The following is a 16,095-nucleotide window of genomic DNA, read 5'->3' on the forward strand; positions in this document are numbered from 1 at the left end:
ATGGGTGCTTTAAAAGGAACAGAGTATCAAGCATTGTTGAAGTTGAGAGATATATATGATCTTGGCTGTGTATGTTTTTTCTTTTGTGAATTGTCTTTTAATGTTGCTTTACTATATTTTAATTTTTTGTGGTAAAATCTGTCCATTTTTTTCCACTATGAGGGCTTTTACTTTTGATGTTAAGCCTAGAGAAGCTTCTCCAAGGAATACAAGACTCTCATAGGTGCCCCACCTGGGCGGGGGGACTGAAGTCGGCTCTAGTTGGGATTTTCAGTTGGTTGATGGTTTGGTTCCGTCTGCATAAACGGTAAATGCTGCAGGCAGGGTTGCGGAGTTTAGTAGTCCCGGTGCATGTGAGGTGGTCGGGGATCAGCAGAGAAATTTCCCAGGCACCCAAGGTGGGAGGCGCCTCCTCGTTTTGGCTCTGGTCCTGGAGGAGGCTCTTGCCTCATCACCGTTGCTAGTGCTGTTCCCGGGGGCCCTTGCAATCATCCAGGGACCCGGGGCCTGTGGAATGGCATTGGCAACAGGGCTCATCAGGGAGCCTGGGGTCCAGGGAGGAAAGCCCCCAGAGAATCAACCAGCACGGAAACCGTCCTGGGTGACTGATGCACCTGGCCCAGCCCCTGGAAACGGCTCCTCTCAGCTGTGGATCTGCCCTAGAGCCGGCGTCCCGGTTCATAAAGGCGTGCCTTCCGAGTGCCCCTGCTCTCAGAACTCACAGGCAGCCTCCGAGACAGAGGGCCCAGTGTGGGGAGGAGAGGAGGATGCTTTGGGAAGGAATTGGTGCTTCCTCCTAGGATGCCAGAGGGGCCTGGAAATTGACGCCAGTGACGTGGCTTTTGGCTCCCCTGGCACACACGGCTAGTGGGTTCTGCGGCCCCTCCCGGCGATGGAGTATATCCTCTTCGTGCTCTATTTCTCCTTCTTCCTCTGTCTCTGTGCCCTGGTCTGTCTGTACTTTTCTGGCTGCCAGGAGATGACCTACAAGCATGAAGGTAAGCGGCTGGCTTTGGGGGATTGTTCTGTGAATGTAAGTGACTGGGAGGCCCCTTCCTGTGGCAGCGGTTGGTGGGAATGACACAGAGACGAGGAGAGGGGTGGCTGGGAGAGGCTGGGGTCGGCTGAGGGGTTGGCTATATGGGAGGCGCTGGTCTTTTCCTCTCGGTCCCATTGATCTGCTAAGCATGAGCACCTGTGTATATTCAGAGTGTAAACAGAGAAGAAATGCTTATCTTTCAGTCATTTTTACCCAAACTGCATTTTAAAAATTTGGATTAGTTTGTAAAAAGGTGTCATCAAGGCAAGACTTTGGTGGGAAAGTAAATGGAAGTCTGGAGGAGTGAACCCCTTCTCTACAAGAGATGTGCTTGGAATGAGCGAACACAGAAATTTATGCCCCTGAAGTATCTTTCCTTAGGAAATGCCCAGGGAATTTGAGAATGATGGACACTCGGAGAACTCAACAGTTTCTTTCGTGCTTGACTTTTTTTAAAAGCCCACGATGGGCTGGGCATTAGAGGAAACCATGTTTTTTAGGTAATTCTCCTCTTATTCCTTGGAGGCAGGTGTTATTTTGTATATATTTTGAAAATGCAGTATAAGGCAGTAATTGCATTGTCTTCGAAGAATGCAGCCTCCAGATTTTCACTTTAAGCATTAAAATGTCTTTGTCTATTTTGTTTTTTATTAATAAAGGCATAAATATATGTATTACATTTTAGCTTGCCATATAATAACAATTACTTAAAAAATACTAACCCTTAGAGGAAACAAACTAACCCAACCCATATGTTACACAAGGTGGGGGGTGGGGCCATAGTCATCTCGCTGCTGCTGTGGAAATGTGTGTGCTCTGTGTTTGTGTATTTTCTCCTCTGCTGTTATAGGATTATAATGTGAATGCCCTTTTGTGTTTGATCTCTGCCCTCGGAGCTGCTTGCTACTTCCCTCCCTGCAGCGTGCTTCCTGGAGTCTTGGTCTCTGGAGCCGCATTATAGTTCAGGGGGCTCCAGTTGGGTCTGTCTGGAGAGAAGCTGTTTACAAAGGCAGCTCTACTTTAAACACAGTCCGCACTGTCTGTCGTTAATGCCCTGTATTAGGGCTTGGTAATCGAGTATGTAACTAGCAGTCCCGCAAGGCCTCAAAAGCAGTCATCCTGGGTGATGGGACACTGAGGCATTAGCCCCCAGAACAGTCCATGATCACAGCTCTGTGTTGGTCCTGATCGTTTGGAGAGTGTGGTTTGGTGGTTCCTGTGGCTCCATGAGTGTGCCAGGCAGGGCCCTCCCTGCATTGCCACTTGCTGCCTGTCGGCACAACAGCAGATACAGACCTGTCCCCAGAGGCCCCGCAACTAGCGATGTTTACAAGAAATCAGGTGGATGGAGTGGCTGCCCAGAAAAATGAGGAGCCTGGAGCTCAGGGGCGGTGAACCAGGTGTGTGCAGAGGAGCTTCCAGTGCTACAGACGCGTCCCTCCTGCAGGTGCCATTGTTACCATCGGGGTGTCGTGGCCACTGCTCCCTAGAGACTGTCTGGAGAGTTTTTGATACTGAACTCAGGTGGGGTTCTCATCTTGGGGGGAGATCTGAGTATTTGATTGTCTCCAACCTCTACTTGGAGAGACGCAATCATTTGAAATCAACGGAGCCTACCAGGGCCTCACATTCCTACCTGTTAGACTCAGCTGGGGGGCACCCAGGGGGTCACCCAGCTGATGCTGGCTGCATGAAGGAAGGGAGGGATGCCGTGTGCAAACCTGGACTGTTTGTGGGTAAACAAGTTAGTGTGGCTTCGAGTTCATTAATAGAGACACGTTTGTGAATACTCATTCAACGACCAGTATTTATTTCTTGAGTGTGCCAGGCCCTGCACCACAGCGAGGAGCAGAAGTGCCCAAATCCCTGCCCTCATGGGGTTACATTCTGGGAGGGAGAGGGTCAATCAACATACAAGCAGAACAGCTCTGTCAGGTGGTGCTGAGTGCTCCGGAGAGAAATGAAGGGAGGAGGACAGAGAGGCTCACTGGGGATGGTTACAGGACTTGGGCGTGGAGGTCAGGGAAGCCTTTTTTGATAAGGTTGCATTTGTGCAAAGACTCAGGGAAGTGAGGGAGAGGGCCATGTGGGCTCTGGGGACGAGTGTCTGGCAGTGCAGAGGCCCCGCGGCAGCACGGGAAATGGCAGGAGTGCGCTCGGCAGCGTGGCTGGAGCGCAGTGGTGGTGCAGGGAGGAGGCAGGTCATGCGGGCCTGTGGGCCACGGGGTGGGTGTGGGCTTTTACTCAGCTGTGGTGGAGAGCCATTGGGTTTTGAGCAAAGGACCAACACGACATGACTTTCATTTCAAAATTGCCACTCTCACCACCAGGTTGAGGAACAGGGCAGGAGCAGGGAGGCCACTAGGAGGCGGTTTTAATAATTTCAGTGAGACATGCTGGTGGCTTGGACCGGGATGGAGGCCCTGGTTGATAGAGGCACTGAGACGGTGGGATTCTGGGTGGAAGATGGAGCCAACAGGCTTTCTCCCAGAGAGGCGTGAGAGAGCAAGGGGCATCAGTGGGGGCTCCCCGGGGGGCTTCGAGGTTTCTGGCCTGAGCAACAGAAAGGACAGAGCTGCTGGTGACGAGCACGTGCTAGATGGTGGGAGCGGCAGATTTGGGGTAAGTCGCCGTCTACTAGACCCCCTGGAGCTGTTGGGGAGATGGCTGACGTGTGAGTCAGGAGTTCAGGGGAGGAGGACATGCCCCACGTATTAAAGAAACAAAAATGGAGGGCAAGGTGGAAGCAGTGTGCAGAAAGACAAATGCCGATGCCAGAACATTCTGGACTACGTACGCTGGTCAGGTGCCTCCAGCAGACCGTCTTCAGAAACTCTAACTGTGCAAGATGACACAGTCCCTCCCTCCCTCACTCCCTTCCTGATGTCTGGGTTATTTCTTAATCACGTTGTTAATTGTGGTACCAGCCACGTTTTTCTTGCGTTTGGGTGCATGAGATTACAGAGATGTCTTGGCTTACACGAGCACAGGGGGAGGCGCCCTCAGCACGCGGGGTGCACCCTGACCCCTCTGTGGGTTGAGGAGTGGGAAGGTCCCTGGGAGAGCCAGGTTTCCATGAACCAGTGGGTGCCTGGGGCTCGGCTCTGGGTTTAGTTGTGGCTCTTTCTTCATGGTCCTAAAGAGCGTTCGTTGATTGTAAAACCAAATAAAAATCCTTCTCAGAGGCAATTTTGAAGGAAAAACAGCCAGTGTTCCTAAAACAGGGGAAGTTGATCTGGTGACTGCCAGTTGATGTCTGCAGCTCCTGTGGCAGGGAGGACGCCCCCCGGCCCCATCCAGAGTCTGACCCACAGAAGGTGCTCAGTCAGGTGTTTGCTGAATGAGTGAATGAAGCCTCATGTCCTGTGATGTTTGGGGCGGGAGAAGTGCCCAGCCGGGTAACCGGGAGGCCGGCACACGAGCATTAAAATTGCCTCTGACTCTGAGTGGTGGGTGCGTGAGGGTCCATTACACTATTCCTTCTAATTTTGTAAATGTTCCAAGTGTTCTGTAATAAAAAGTTAAACAAAAATTGCCTCTGAGCTCAGATCTGGTGAGGACCTGGCCCACATGCTCACGCAGCCAGTCAGAGGCCTGGGTCCATCTGTGGACACTGCCCTGTCTCCTTTCCCTGTGTCTGGTTGGTGTCCAGAACTAGACGTCTCGAGGGGCCCTGCTCCCTCCTCCTTAGGACAACAAAATGCTGCTCACTGAGTGTCACCCAACCGGGCACCTTGCCAGGCACAGCGCACACGTGACCTTGCTTTGTGCTCACGATGAGGTGGGAGTTCCATGTCCATTTGATGGAGAAGGAAGGTGCTCAGAGGGGCTGAGAGACTTGCACAGGGTCGGCAGCCCCCGAGCCTGGAGCCAGGGCCGGGCCAGCACACTCTGCTGCCAACCCTCCACCCTCTACCGCCTTCGGCCACTTCCCTTTCTACCCAGCGGGTTACCAACCCCACAGCCGCCTCTTGGGATGCCCTTGTCGCCCAGATGCGCATCCCCCTGCCCTGGAACGAGGGGGCTGTGGGACTTGGCAATTCTGAGTCCGTTCCTAATGTCCTGCACATTACCTTTTACAGAAGCATGTTGTGGAGACATTTTTTGGATTTGACGAGGAGTCCGTGGACTCGGAAACATTGTCAGAAACGTCCTGCAACACAGACAGGACGGACAGAGCCCCCGCCACGCCCGAAGAAGACTTGGACGACGTAAGCAAACCTGACCCCAGAGATGCCTGCGGTGGCTCTTCTGGCCTCTGACAGTGGCATGTGTTGCTCCCTCACTTAAAGATTTAACCCCAGACGAGCTGTGTCATCACAGCCCATAGCCTCAAGGGAAGGTGGGCCCCACTTTCACGGGCGCAGGGAATGGCAATGGGGGTGCTGGCAGCATGTAGGGGTCCTTTCCTTGCCCCAGCTGATTTCACAGAGGAAATCTGGGGTCGCCTTGGTGTTACTTACCCTTTGCAATTAAAATTTCTGCGTGGTGGTCTGTCCCTTGTCCCCCTACGTGCGCACACACACACACACACACCATCTTGTGGAAAGAGCATGGTTCCTTTTTCATTATAAAGATGACCCGTCACTTAGGAGAGAATCCACACAGCACTGAAAAGGGTAGCGAGGAGAAGGCCTGTCATCCAGGGCTGCCACCCTCACGCTTCCCTGACCGTCTGCGCACGTCCAGGTTCACGGCCACGGCACTGAGTGAGCTGGACTCACAGAGGTGCGGGAGCGGCTTCGTCCTCTCCCCCTCGCGCCTCCCCCCCGAACTCTCCTAGGAAACCGAGTAAAACGCGATCATACAGACACATGCTTTTCGATTTGCTTTATTCACCAACAGTATGGAACAGGCATCTTTCAGCCCCAGAGCACCGTGTCCACATCGTCCTCTCTCCTGAGCACGCAGGCCTTTTTCACGTGGACGCACATGGTGCATGTAACGTAGCGGGTCCCTGATGATGGGGGTTGATGTTTCCAGTTTCTCACGACTGTAAACAAGGCACGAATGCTCTCCCAGTGTTCGCATCTCCGCACACTTAGGCAGTTATCTCCTTAGGAGGAGTTCCCAGAATGCGAGGTGCAGGTGGGAGGGGGTACCCTCTATGAGGTGACCATCCACCTGTGGAAGTGGCACTGGCTCGGGGTGCCCTCGCCCTTTCCCCCTTGCACGTGACTCAGGCGACTCCCAGGGGGTTCCGCGAGCTCCTGGGAAGGGCACTGACAACAGAGACAGCGTCTTGTCCTGGTGGCCCTTCACTCCAGTGTCCCAATTACATCCTGGCAGCGCCCAGTACATTGAGTAGTTGTCGGCAGCGGTTGTGTGGTCTGGATGTTGCTTTTGTCTAAGGGGACCCTGGTGCTCAAGCCACATCAAGTCACGTGCTTCATTATGTTTGCTTCTCCGCGGTGTTAAGACCACAACCAGAGAAGAGGCCGACCTGCGGTTCTGCCAGCTGACCAGGGAGTACCAGGCACTGCAGCGAGCCTACGCCCTGCTGCAGGAGCAGGTCGGCGGGACGCTGGATGCCGAGAGGGAGGCCCGGGTAAGTGCAGCAGGCCCCCCGGGCTGGCAAGGGGCTGGGCAGGAGGCCTCCCTGGGAGTGTGATTCTGTCGTGTCACCCGCCTTTGCCACTTGGAGAGGACTCTGAGAGGTGGTGGGGGACGCATCTCTGTTGTGGTGATGTTGCAGCGTTTGGGAACCTGACGGGAACTATCTTTCCATCGTCAGCGTGATGGCAGAAGTTGCCGGATGAAACAATGCTAGTGTCTGACACACGTCACGTGTGCCGTCTGTTTGCAAGGGAGGCTTCAGAATCTAAGGTTCGGTGATGACGTCATGGCCTTGGAGACCTTGCAGACTTTACCCTCCCCTCCCTCTGGGCTGAGAGTTCCCCAGGAACATCCCCGTGGAACCCTTGCAGAGACTGTCAGAGTGCTCCCAGCCCAGAGGCTCTCTGGTTCCTGCTGGCCACCCAGGTCTGGGCCATGGCAGCCCTCACGCTGGGCTGAGCTCTACCTTCTAGTAACTTCCACTCACTGACCCTTACCCAGCCTTCAGGAGTCACATGGACCGGGCCCTGCTTGCTCTTCCTTCTGAAAGTGAGGGGGACCCCAGAGAGCACACCCACCCGTGCCAGCTTTACCCTGTGCATCCTTGTTTCATTCCCACAACAGCCCTGTGGGGTAGGAGGCGGCGAATGAGGCTGGCGGGGAGGGAAGCTTCTGTGCTACAATAAAGAGTTCAGCCTGTGACCTAGAGTTAGAGGAGGTAAACTGCTGGGCTTGGTTTGGGCTGAATCACAAGGTTTTTCTTAAAAATTTCATCTAGTTGCCAACATTTAAAAGTCCAGAGATTTCACCTAGAAATTCAGATTCCTGGCTTCTCTCAAATGCCCAGAACATCTAGCAACACCACCTTCCTGTTCTACATGATAGTGTTTGGCTGCAGCTGAGTGGCAGTTTCCCCTGAGATGGGACATGTGCCTCCAGTTTGCCACAGTCCCCACCACTCTCTATTACCCCACACTCAGTCGATTTTCCTTATTTACATTACCTGCCTGGTCCTTGAGGTATTTTGGCTTTTAGCCCTTGCTGTAGGTGATAAAGGGCCCATGAAATGGGCTAGGCAAGCATGAAAATGCTTGGTAGTGTTGACGATTGCAACCACTTGGTCAGAAAGCAGAGATTGGGACCCTGATAGGTCTGGCTTCTGGCTCACTCACCCCCTTGAAGCAACTGGCCCCTTCTCTGGGCCTCTGTGTCCTTATCTATACAATCAGGAGGGTTAGAACTGAAAACCTATCAAGGCCTTCAGTTCTTGAAAATTTTATATCTGTACGTGCTAGAACCTGCATGCAACCAGGCGGGCCAGGTTTGAATATGTGCTCCTAAAAATGAACCTGTTTCTGAGATCTGGATTGCAGTATCCTTTCCACTTCTCTGTCACCCGTTTGAGGTGACCTGCTCACTTTCTGGTCTTTTTTGTTCCAGACTCGGGAACAGCTACAAGCTGATCTGCTGAGGTGCCAGGCCAAAATCGAAGATTTGGAGAAGCTACTGGTTGAGAAGGGACAGGTGAGCAGGAATGGTCATGTGCTCTGTGATTCTTTGCCTTTCTGTCCCCCCGGTGGTGTCCCTGGGGCCTTGGTGCTGAGGAGGATGTTCTGTGGAATCTGGATTGTTGCCTCCAGAGACATTGGACAAAAAAACACTAGCAGAACCCAGAGGAGAATATCCTAGCTAATGTGTCTATTTGCAGAGTTTTTAAAAAAAACATGTTATGAAAGTCTAACTTGGCTTTTTCTTTGTTTGCCAAATGCACAAAAATAGGAAATGATTCCAAAAGAAAACTGGTGACCAAAATATTTCTTGACTTGAATCTGAAGAAAAGCTGCCGTTGCTCGTCATGATTTGCATGTGAAGATGCACCAGCACCTGCAGCTGGCTCTGAATTACTGCAGAGGCCGTGCCGCAGGATCCTGCCATGACCGTGTCACACGAGGATCCCGGCCCTTGAGCTTCTCAGATTAGAGTCACCTCCATGTGCACATCTTCTGAATTTGATTAGGCCTGGTCGATAGCAGGGCCCAGTAGAGATGCAAAGCCTGGGCCCAGGCCTGTCCCCTGGGGAAGGGGAGACCTTGGAGGGGGCTCTGGGTGGAGGTCCAGCCTCTCGGAGGGTAACATCCAAAGGCAGCACCAACCCGGGGGTCAGTACAGGCCGGCCGTGCTGTCCGTGTCAGAGGGCTCTCTGGTGGATGACGACCAGGACTTCTCGTGGCTTACGCAGTGAAGGTGCAGGTTTACTTCCTGCTCCATGCACTACCTGTCCCTCCTATGGGCAGAGGTCGTCTGCTCCATGTGGTGACTCAGGGATCCAGTGCTGGAGGCCCTGCCATCTTGTAACTGCCCTGTCCACAACACGTCCTCCTCAGCAGGGGACACAAGAGGCTGTTTGCTGCCTCTGCACATTTCCTCGGCCAAAAGGGTCAGGTGGCCCCTTCTCACTGTGAGGGTGCTGAGGAGTGTGTGTGGCAGGTGGAGAGTCTGTGGAACCCCGCCCCAGCACACAGGCTGGCAGTGGGGGCTGAGGAGGTCTGGCAAGGGCTACCAGAGGTCGTAGGGTGGGACACAGAGGTGAGTGTTAAGGGAAGGAGTTGTAAGAGGTTCCAGGCGGGTTAACAGGGGGACTCGGGAAGAGCTACAGAGGGGTTGGCGTAGAACTAACTCTGGCTAGTGCCCAGTTAGTGGATGGGGGCTCAGGTTGTGACTGAGATTCAAATTAAGGCAGACGGCCAGTAACTAGGGCTCAAGCAGGCACACACAGCAGGTCACTGCAGCGACATTTATACAGGGACCGACAGGGGGACAGGGGAGTGGCCAGCCCTCAGGAGCTGCTTATGTAACCGTGGTCCAGAATTCTCCACAGAGGCAGGAGAGCGGTGAAGAGCACACACTCTGGAACCAGCCCACCTGGGGTCAAATGCCGGCCCTGCCACTGAATTGTTGCACCACCTTGGGAAAGTTACATAATCTCTTTGTGCCTCAGTTTCCTCATCTTTAAAATGGAGCTAATAATAGTACTTAACACACTGGGGAGAGGGCAGTAGGGAGACTCAGCTGTAGCAAGGGCAGAGTCCAGGTGAGAGATTGGGCTTTTTTCAAACTCCTGCCCTAACTTGCCATTGACCCCAGCTTCCTCTTCCAGGCTGAGCTCACCCTGACTGACCACAGTCGACGACCAAGTAACCTCCCCCCGAGGCTGCTAGGCCCTGTGTTCTAGCCTGCTCTGCCCTCAGTGCCTGCTAAGTGAAGGGGCCGGTTTGGGGCAAAACAAACAGCAGTTCATTCAGCGAGTGCTTACCAGAGCCCTCGCCACACCCCAGGCTCTGTGCTGGGTGTGTGGGGTGACGTATCAGGTTGCTCTTGCTGCATAACAAACCACCCCAAAACTTAGTTAAAACAACAACATTCTTATTTGCTTACAGTCCTCTGGGTCAGCACTTTGGGCTGTGCTCAGCTGGGCGGTCCTTCTGCTGGTCTCACTCACAGTCGTTCTCGAGGCCACATTGTCCGTAGAGTGACGGGGCTGGATGGCCCAAGATGGCCTCCCTGTCCTATCTGGGCACTGTGCCAGCTGTTGGCTGGATCCCTTCTCATGGTGTCTCATCCTCGAGGAGGCTAACCTGGCCTCTTTCCCTGGTGGTCCAGGGCAGGAAGAAAGGGCAGCCCCAGTGCACAAGTACATTCCACACTCTGCTCGCATCACATTTGCTAGTATCCCGGGAGCCAAAGCACACCATAGCCGGGCCTCGCTTCAGGGTTGGAGAAACAGACCCTGTCTCTCTTGGGAGGAGCTGCCAAGACACGTTGTGAAGGGATGTGCGCATGGAGGTGGGAGAGAAGGTGGCGGACAATCTACCACAGACGAAAAGATGGATTGAACACGGCTCTGTCCTGAGGAGGCCTTGCAGCCTCTGCGGCCTGCACGTGTGTCACCCCATGACGGCACAGGGTGATCACTGTTAGGTGGAGGGAAGCCCAGGGGGCCACCAGAGCTGAGGGACAGGAACAAGAAAGTTCATTCATTTGTTTATTCATCCATCCTCTGGTATTTATTGAGCACTGGCTGTGTGCCAGGCACCAGCTAGGCACTGGGGATGCCATGGGGAACAGACAGACTTAGTGCCGAATGCTCATGGAACTACCTGGATAGACAGACAAAGGTGGGCAGGGCGTCATGGCAGAGGGCCTAGAATGAACCAGAGAGTGTGGCCGTAACCATGCAGGTCCGTGGGGCTGGGGCAGACCCTCAGGTGTGGCTCAGATGCCGGCCCCCGGGCTGCAGGGAACAGGCCAGGAGAGGGCCTGCCGGTGCCGACTCGGTCGCACCGCGGCTGTCCTGTCGGTGACACAGAGGAACTCCCTGTGCTCTCAGGGAGCGGGAGCCGTGGAGGAGGCACGCGCACAAACCTGCCGTTTCTCTTTTTCGGGTTTAAAGGCCTGTCGGGACGATGAGGTCATTTGGCTGCTGTCCTTTTCTCTGACCTTTTCATAGAAAACTTTAGATTAAGTGACCTTTTCGCTGACACTTTGTTATTTAACCGTCTGTTTGCTTCAATAAGAGTGAACATATTTAGTACTTCTCCCTAGGATTCCAAGTGGGTCGAGGAGAAGCAGCTGCTCATCAGAACAAACCAAGACTTGCTGGAAAAGGTACGTGGTCATCAACACCCTGACCCCGCCTCGGGGGAATCCCGGAGCCCAGGGTCAGCAGAGACCTCAGAGGCCCACTCTGACTGCCTGAGTCTCGCCCGGCCCCTCCTGGCAGCCCCCCTGGGTCCTGGCCGGCTCTCAGAGGAGGGACGTTTTCCTCATGTTGAGTTTGAGCCCAATTCCTGGGGGCCCCCAGCTGCTGGCCCTGATTCTGTCCTCTGGGGTGGGGCCCACAGAGCTGGTTTAGGCCACCCTGCAGACGGGGTGAGTGCCGCCCGTCCTCCCAGGGCACCTGCAGACATGGTGAGGGCCGCCCATCCCCCCGGGGCACCTGCAGACATGATGAGGGCTGGGCTGTCCCTCCGGGGCACCTGCAGAGGGCTGCCTGTCCTCCTGACACAGGCTTCCAGGCCGCCTCTGCCCTTGCTTTGGGTTTCCAGAGCCCCATCCCCACCCCAAGTGGAGGGACCTAAGGTGCTGGTCGATGGGCAGGCCCTCTGGCCACTGTAGTCCACTTCATGGACTGGAGGCCATGGCGCTGGCTGAATTGAGCTGTTCTTTCCCTCTCTGGTCATGGAACTTTCTAGAGCTCTCTCAAGGAGTTGTCTTGGGGAGTAGATCTAATGCTTTGGGACAAGATACTAGCTTTATTTTTTTCTTATTTCTTATTCCTTTATTTTTTCTTATTTATTTTTTCTTATTTTCTTACAATTCCATGATTTTTTTTTTTTTGTAGTTAATTTACTGAGTTGTGCAGCCATCACCACAATGCAATTTTAGGACATTTTCAGCCTCCCATAAGGACCCCTCATGCCCATTAGTGGGCACTCCCTGCCTCTCCCCCCTCAGCCCCTGATGACCACCATCTACTTTCTGTCCCTGTAGATTTGCTTTTATGGACCTTCTATCCTAGTGGAATCTGACCTAGGTTAGGCCTTGGCTTTTAAGCATCCTAGTATGCCAGAACTGGACGAGCCTGACTTTGCCCCCTGGGAGGGGCCTTGGTCTAGTCCCAGCTCTGTCACAGACCTGCTGTGTGGCCGGTCACCGTCTTGTGTTTCTCCACAGCATTTGGGAGCTGGGACAGGACCGATCACTGCCCTGAGAGTCGGCCCTGTGCATTGGGAGAGATTTGTATCCTTGGTCCTGCTCGCTACATTTAGGGGGACAAGGGGAAAGCACACTGTCTCCAAATGTCCCCCTGGGACGGCCACCTCAGTGGAGAAGCCCTCTCTGGTTCTCCTCTTGACAGGGGAGGAGACAGTGGTGACCAGGACTCAGAGGCCCTCGTTCACATGGTTGTCTAAGTTAGTCCTCACTACAGCCAGGGAAGGAGGGGCTGTTCTTTCCCCCCTGGACAGAAACTGAGGCCCAGGGCTCCCAGCAGGTTTTAGACCCGGGCTGTCCTCCTCCCAGACTGACCTGTGCCTTCAGGAGACCTGTTCCACCAAGCCTTCTTACGAGAGCCCTCTGGGAGAGTAAAGACACACGTACCTTCCTGTGGCGGTTCACTGGGCGCTGTCTGGTGGGCTTCCCCTGGGAGGGCTGGACGGAACACGGACAGAACGTGGACAGAATTCAGACAGACTGTGGGATCAGAAGCACTCTTGCTTCCCCACATTTGACCTCAGGGAAGGGACTTAGTAGCCCCCTGCCTCAGTTTCCCCATCATTCATTTATTCAGCAAATGTATGAGGAGCCCCTCATCTGGGCCGGGCTCGGGGCTGCAGGGAGGAAGCAGGCACCCCCTCTGCACCCCCTCTGTCTGCGCCCTCCCTGCTCCTCAGCAGAAGGAGTGCCCTTCCCTTTCTTGCCCTTCCTCCAGTCACTGGGCCCACTTCCTTGGGCGACACTGAGGTGGTCCAGAGTCCACGCACACGTCTCTCGGTTCCTCGTAAGAGCCAGTGTTCCCCCGCCCATTAACCCACGGGTGTCTCTGCCCTAGATTTACAGACTGGAAATGGAAGAGAACCAGCTGAAGAACGACATGCAAGACGCCAAGGATCAGAACGAGCTGTTAGAATTCCGAGTGCTAGAACTCGAAGTAAGAGACTCTATCTGTTGTAAACTCTCAAACGGAGCAGACATTCTCTTTGAGCCCAAACTGAAATTCATGTGACGCTCCCAGATGTTTCCAAGCATGTGTAAAGGGACGTGTGATCGTAGTTTTCTTTTTTTTTTTTTTTAATCTGTATGTTCAGAGTAATTTCACTGCCTTAATATGTTCTGGAGAGAATGCTCACAGTCGTCTTTGGACATGTACCAGAGCTAATATATTTATTGCCTACGGCTTGTTTTGCACTTAATAAAATAATTTGTTTTTGCAATATTTTGCCTTTTTTATTTGTGTTTCATTTCCATAACTACTTCTTTCCTGCATGCATAGTCACCCGGTATGCATTATGCAAACCCAGACAGAAGCACTGTTGCAATTGATAACACACCTTTTTACGTGACCTTGCATGTAGTGAATCTCACCTTTTGAAAGAGCAGGGTCTGCCCTGGCCCGCAACTGACTCTGTAATGTGTTTACTGCTAGTTTGGCCCATTTGCTCTTTGCCAAGGTAAACACAAGGTAAGTAACCAGGGTGAAGGCAGGTATTTGCACGGGCGGTTCAGAAAACTAGTTACGTTGCTCCAACTCTCTTATCCAGTGAATACAGACCTGGGCATCACAGCAGTTTTGGACTAAAAAAATGACTATTTGTAACTCAAACTACAATGCAAACTACTATTTAGCATGGATGGAGATTGACTGTTGTTTAAGGATAGAAATCGTGTACCGAACATTCGGTAACTTCCCCAATACACAGAGTTGGATCCGGTGTAAGAATATTGATGGTTTTACTGCTTCCAAATGAAATCTTGCCTCGGTTGTGTTACTGTACTGCCTGGCTACCATGTTATTCATAATCCTTTTTGTTTGTTTCTGTTTGAAAATCATCGACATTTTAAACCTCACCTGAGTGTGTGACTCGTTTCTCTAAGCACCTGTGGTGACCGCTCTGCTCCCTCAGCTGAACCCTTTGCATGAATGGAACCCCCCATTGAAGCGGAAAACCCTCCTTCGCGATGTTGGTGTTCTCTGATCTCGTTTTCTCCTCCTGGCTTCAGTTAAAGTTGTTTGCACTAGAACTTACCGTCTTGTACCTTGTCGTGTTGGCATGGACCGTGGCCTGAATGTCTCAGAACAAGCATCACTGTGCTCCTCAACTCTGGCTTGAGCGTAAACTGAGTGTTTCATTCAGGCAGCAGAAATTGGAAGTTACGCAAGGTGGTTGTTAGTCCTTCTGCCACCGTTGGAAAATCTTTCACAGCTCCTTGGTAGGCTTCATGAGAATTCTTCATGAGATTTCCCACAAGCGTTACTCAGTTTACTAGAATTTTCTTTAAGTGTCTCCACCATCCTTCAGAGCCGTTAGAAACCAATTTTCTGACTTTTGTTCGTATGAAATATGAACTTTCTCTTGTTACCTTTTCTATGGAGATTCCACTTAAATAAGTATTGCAGGTAGAAAGACATCCATAGAACCAAACCATTATGAACTCTGTTCTTCTGGGCTAATGAGGAAAAAAGTTTTCTCTCTAAATTGTTTCAAACCCAGATTAGCCAGGTTGGGACTTCGTGGAAATTGATTGAATTAATGGCCCCGCCCTTCCTCTCTCCTTTAGCCTTATCCAAGAGCATCTGCTTAGGACCTGCCATCCAAACTACCACTCCTCTTGGTTACATTTCTTAGCTGAATGACTAAAGAAGCCCATCGATTCTGTGGCTATTTTCTGCAGGAGCGGTCCAAAGCACGCTGACTTCCCTTACTGTAATTTTGAGAAAATAAAAGCAGTTTCATTGAAAGGTATAATTTGAAAAGATCTTCTCTGCTGGCCTTCCCATTGTGCTAACCTGTCTGTTGCTCAAGGTTTAAAGGCAAATCTATGTAGGAAACACATTTGAGACCAGAATACTGTTCTGCTGCTGTACTTTATCCTTGTAAGTAATTGGGCTTCTCCCGTCCTTTTTAAAAACATGTCACTTTATGTATGATTAATGAGTACGTCTTCTGGGAAAATGCTTGCTTTGCCTTCCTAGTAGTTGAGATTTGACTTATCAACCTAAGGCATTGGTGTGTTAGTGCGGTTCAAAAACTAATATTATGAATGAAGTCAGCAGATTATATTGAAAAAATGTGAAGCCAGAGTTTGGGTCCTGGCCCTGCTGCTCGGTGGTGTGGGGCCTCGGCCTCGGCCTCCCTGAGCCTCCATCTCTGTCTGTAGAACGAAAGCAGTAATGCCTGCCTGTGGGGTTGTGTGAGGATGACATGAGATGATGTGCCGCAGGGCACGGGGTAGTGCCCATAGTCAGTGGCTTTGCTATCTTTTGAAATAGCCCTGGTTCTCATGGAGCATTTAATGGTGACGTGTGACCTTCTGGGCCTGACCTCGCAGCAGGTGCACCCCTGGTACTCTTTAACCCTTTCTTCCTAGCCGGGTAGGTTAAGAAGTAAACGAGTGTCCGCAGGAGCTGTGCTGTGGTGCAGAGGGGTCCCCGGGGCTCCTTCACCACAAGGAGGCCGTAGTCTGAATGTGCGCTTTCTAGTAACTCCTTTGCCACTGGAATCCTTTGGTTTGTGCTGAGTAACGTGGGAAGATGGCAAGTGGTAAATGATCCAATAAAGTTCTGCTTTTAAACCGAATCTTTTCCCCAGGAGAGAGAGCGGAGGTCGCCAGCATTTAACCTCCAAATCACCAGCTTCCCCGAGAACAACAGCAGCGCTCTCCAGCTGTTCTGTCACCAGGAAGGAGTGAAGGTAGCGTGCTTGGGGGGGCCTCTGCTGAGC

At 52.4% G+C, this 16,095-nt stretch overlaps 1 protein-coding gene across 1 annotated transcript in view; it reads left to right on the forward strand.

Annotated features, from left to right (window-relative positions):
- Nucleotides 1–16,095, forward strand: part of JAKMIP1 (janus kinase and microtubule interacting protein 1) — a 166,199-nt gene that overhangs the window by 125,011 nt on the left and 25,093 nt on the right. The window contains exons 9-14 of the mRNA XM_014788875.2: nt 5,122–5,250; nt 6,459–6,587; nt 8,036–8,119; nt 11,198–11,260; nt 13,206–13,304; nt 15,964–16,065. Of these exons, the coding sequence (XP_014644361.2) occupies nt 5,122–5,250; nt 6,459–6,587; nt 8,036–8,119; nt 11,198–11,260; nt 13,206–13,304; nt 15,964–16,065 (606 nt within the window). The remainder of the gene's footprint in view (nt 1–5,121; nt 5,251–6,458; nt 6,588–8,035; nt 8,120–11,197; nt 11,261–13,205; nt 13,305–15,963; nt 16,066–16,095) is intronic.

Source organism: Ceratotherium simum, chromosome 8 (assembly GCF_057802395.1).
Source record: "Ceratotherium simum simum isolate JZ-2026a chromosome 8, ASM5780239v1, whole genome shotgun sequence".
Classification (NCBI taxonomy): domain Eukaryota; kingdom Metazoa; phylum Chordata; class Mammalia; order Perissodactyla; family Rhinocerotidae; genus Ceratotherium; species Ceratotherium simum.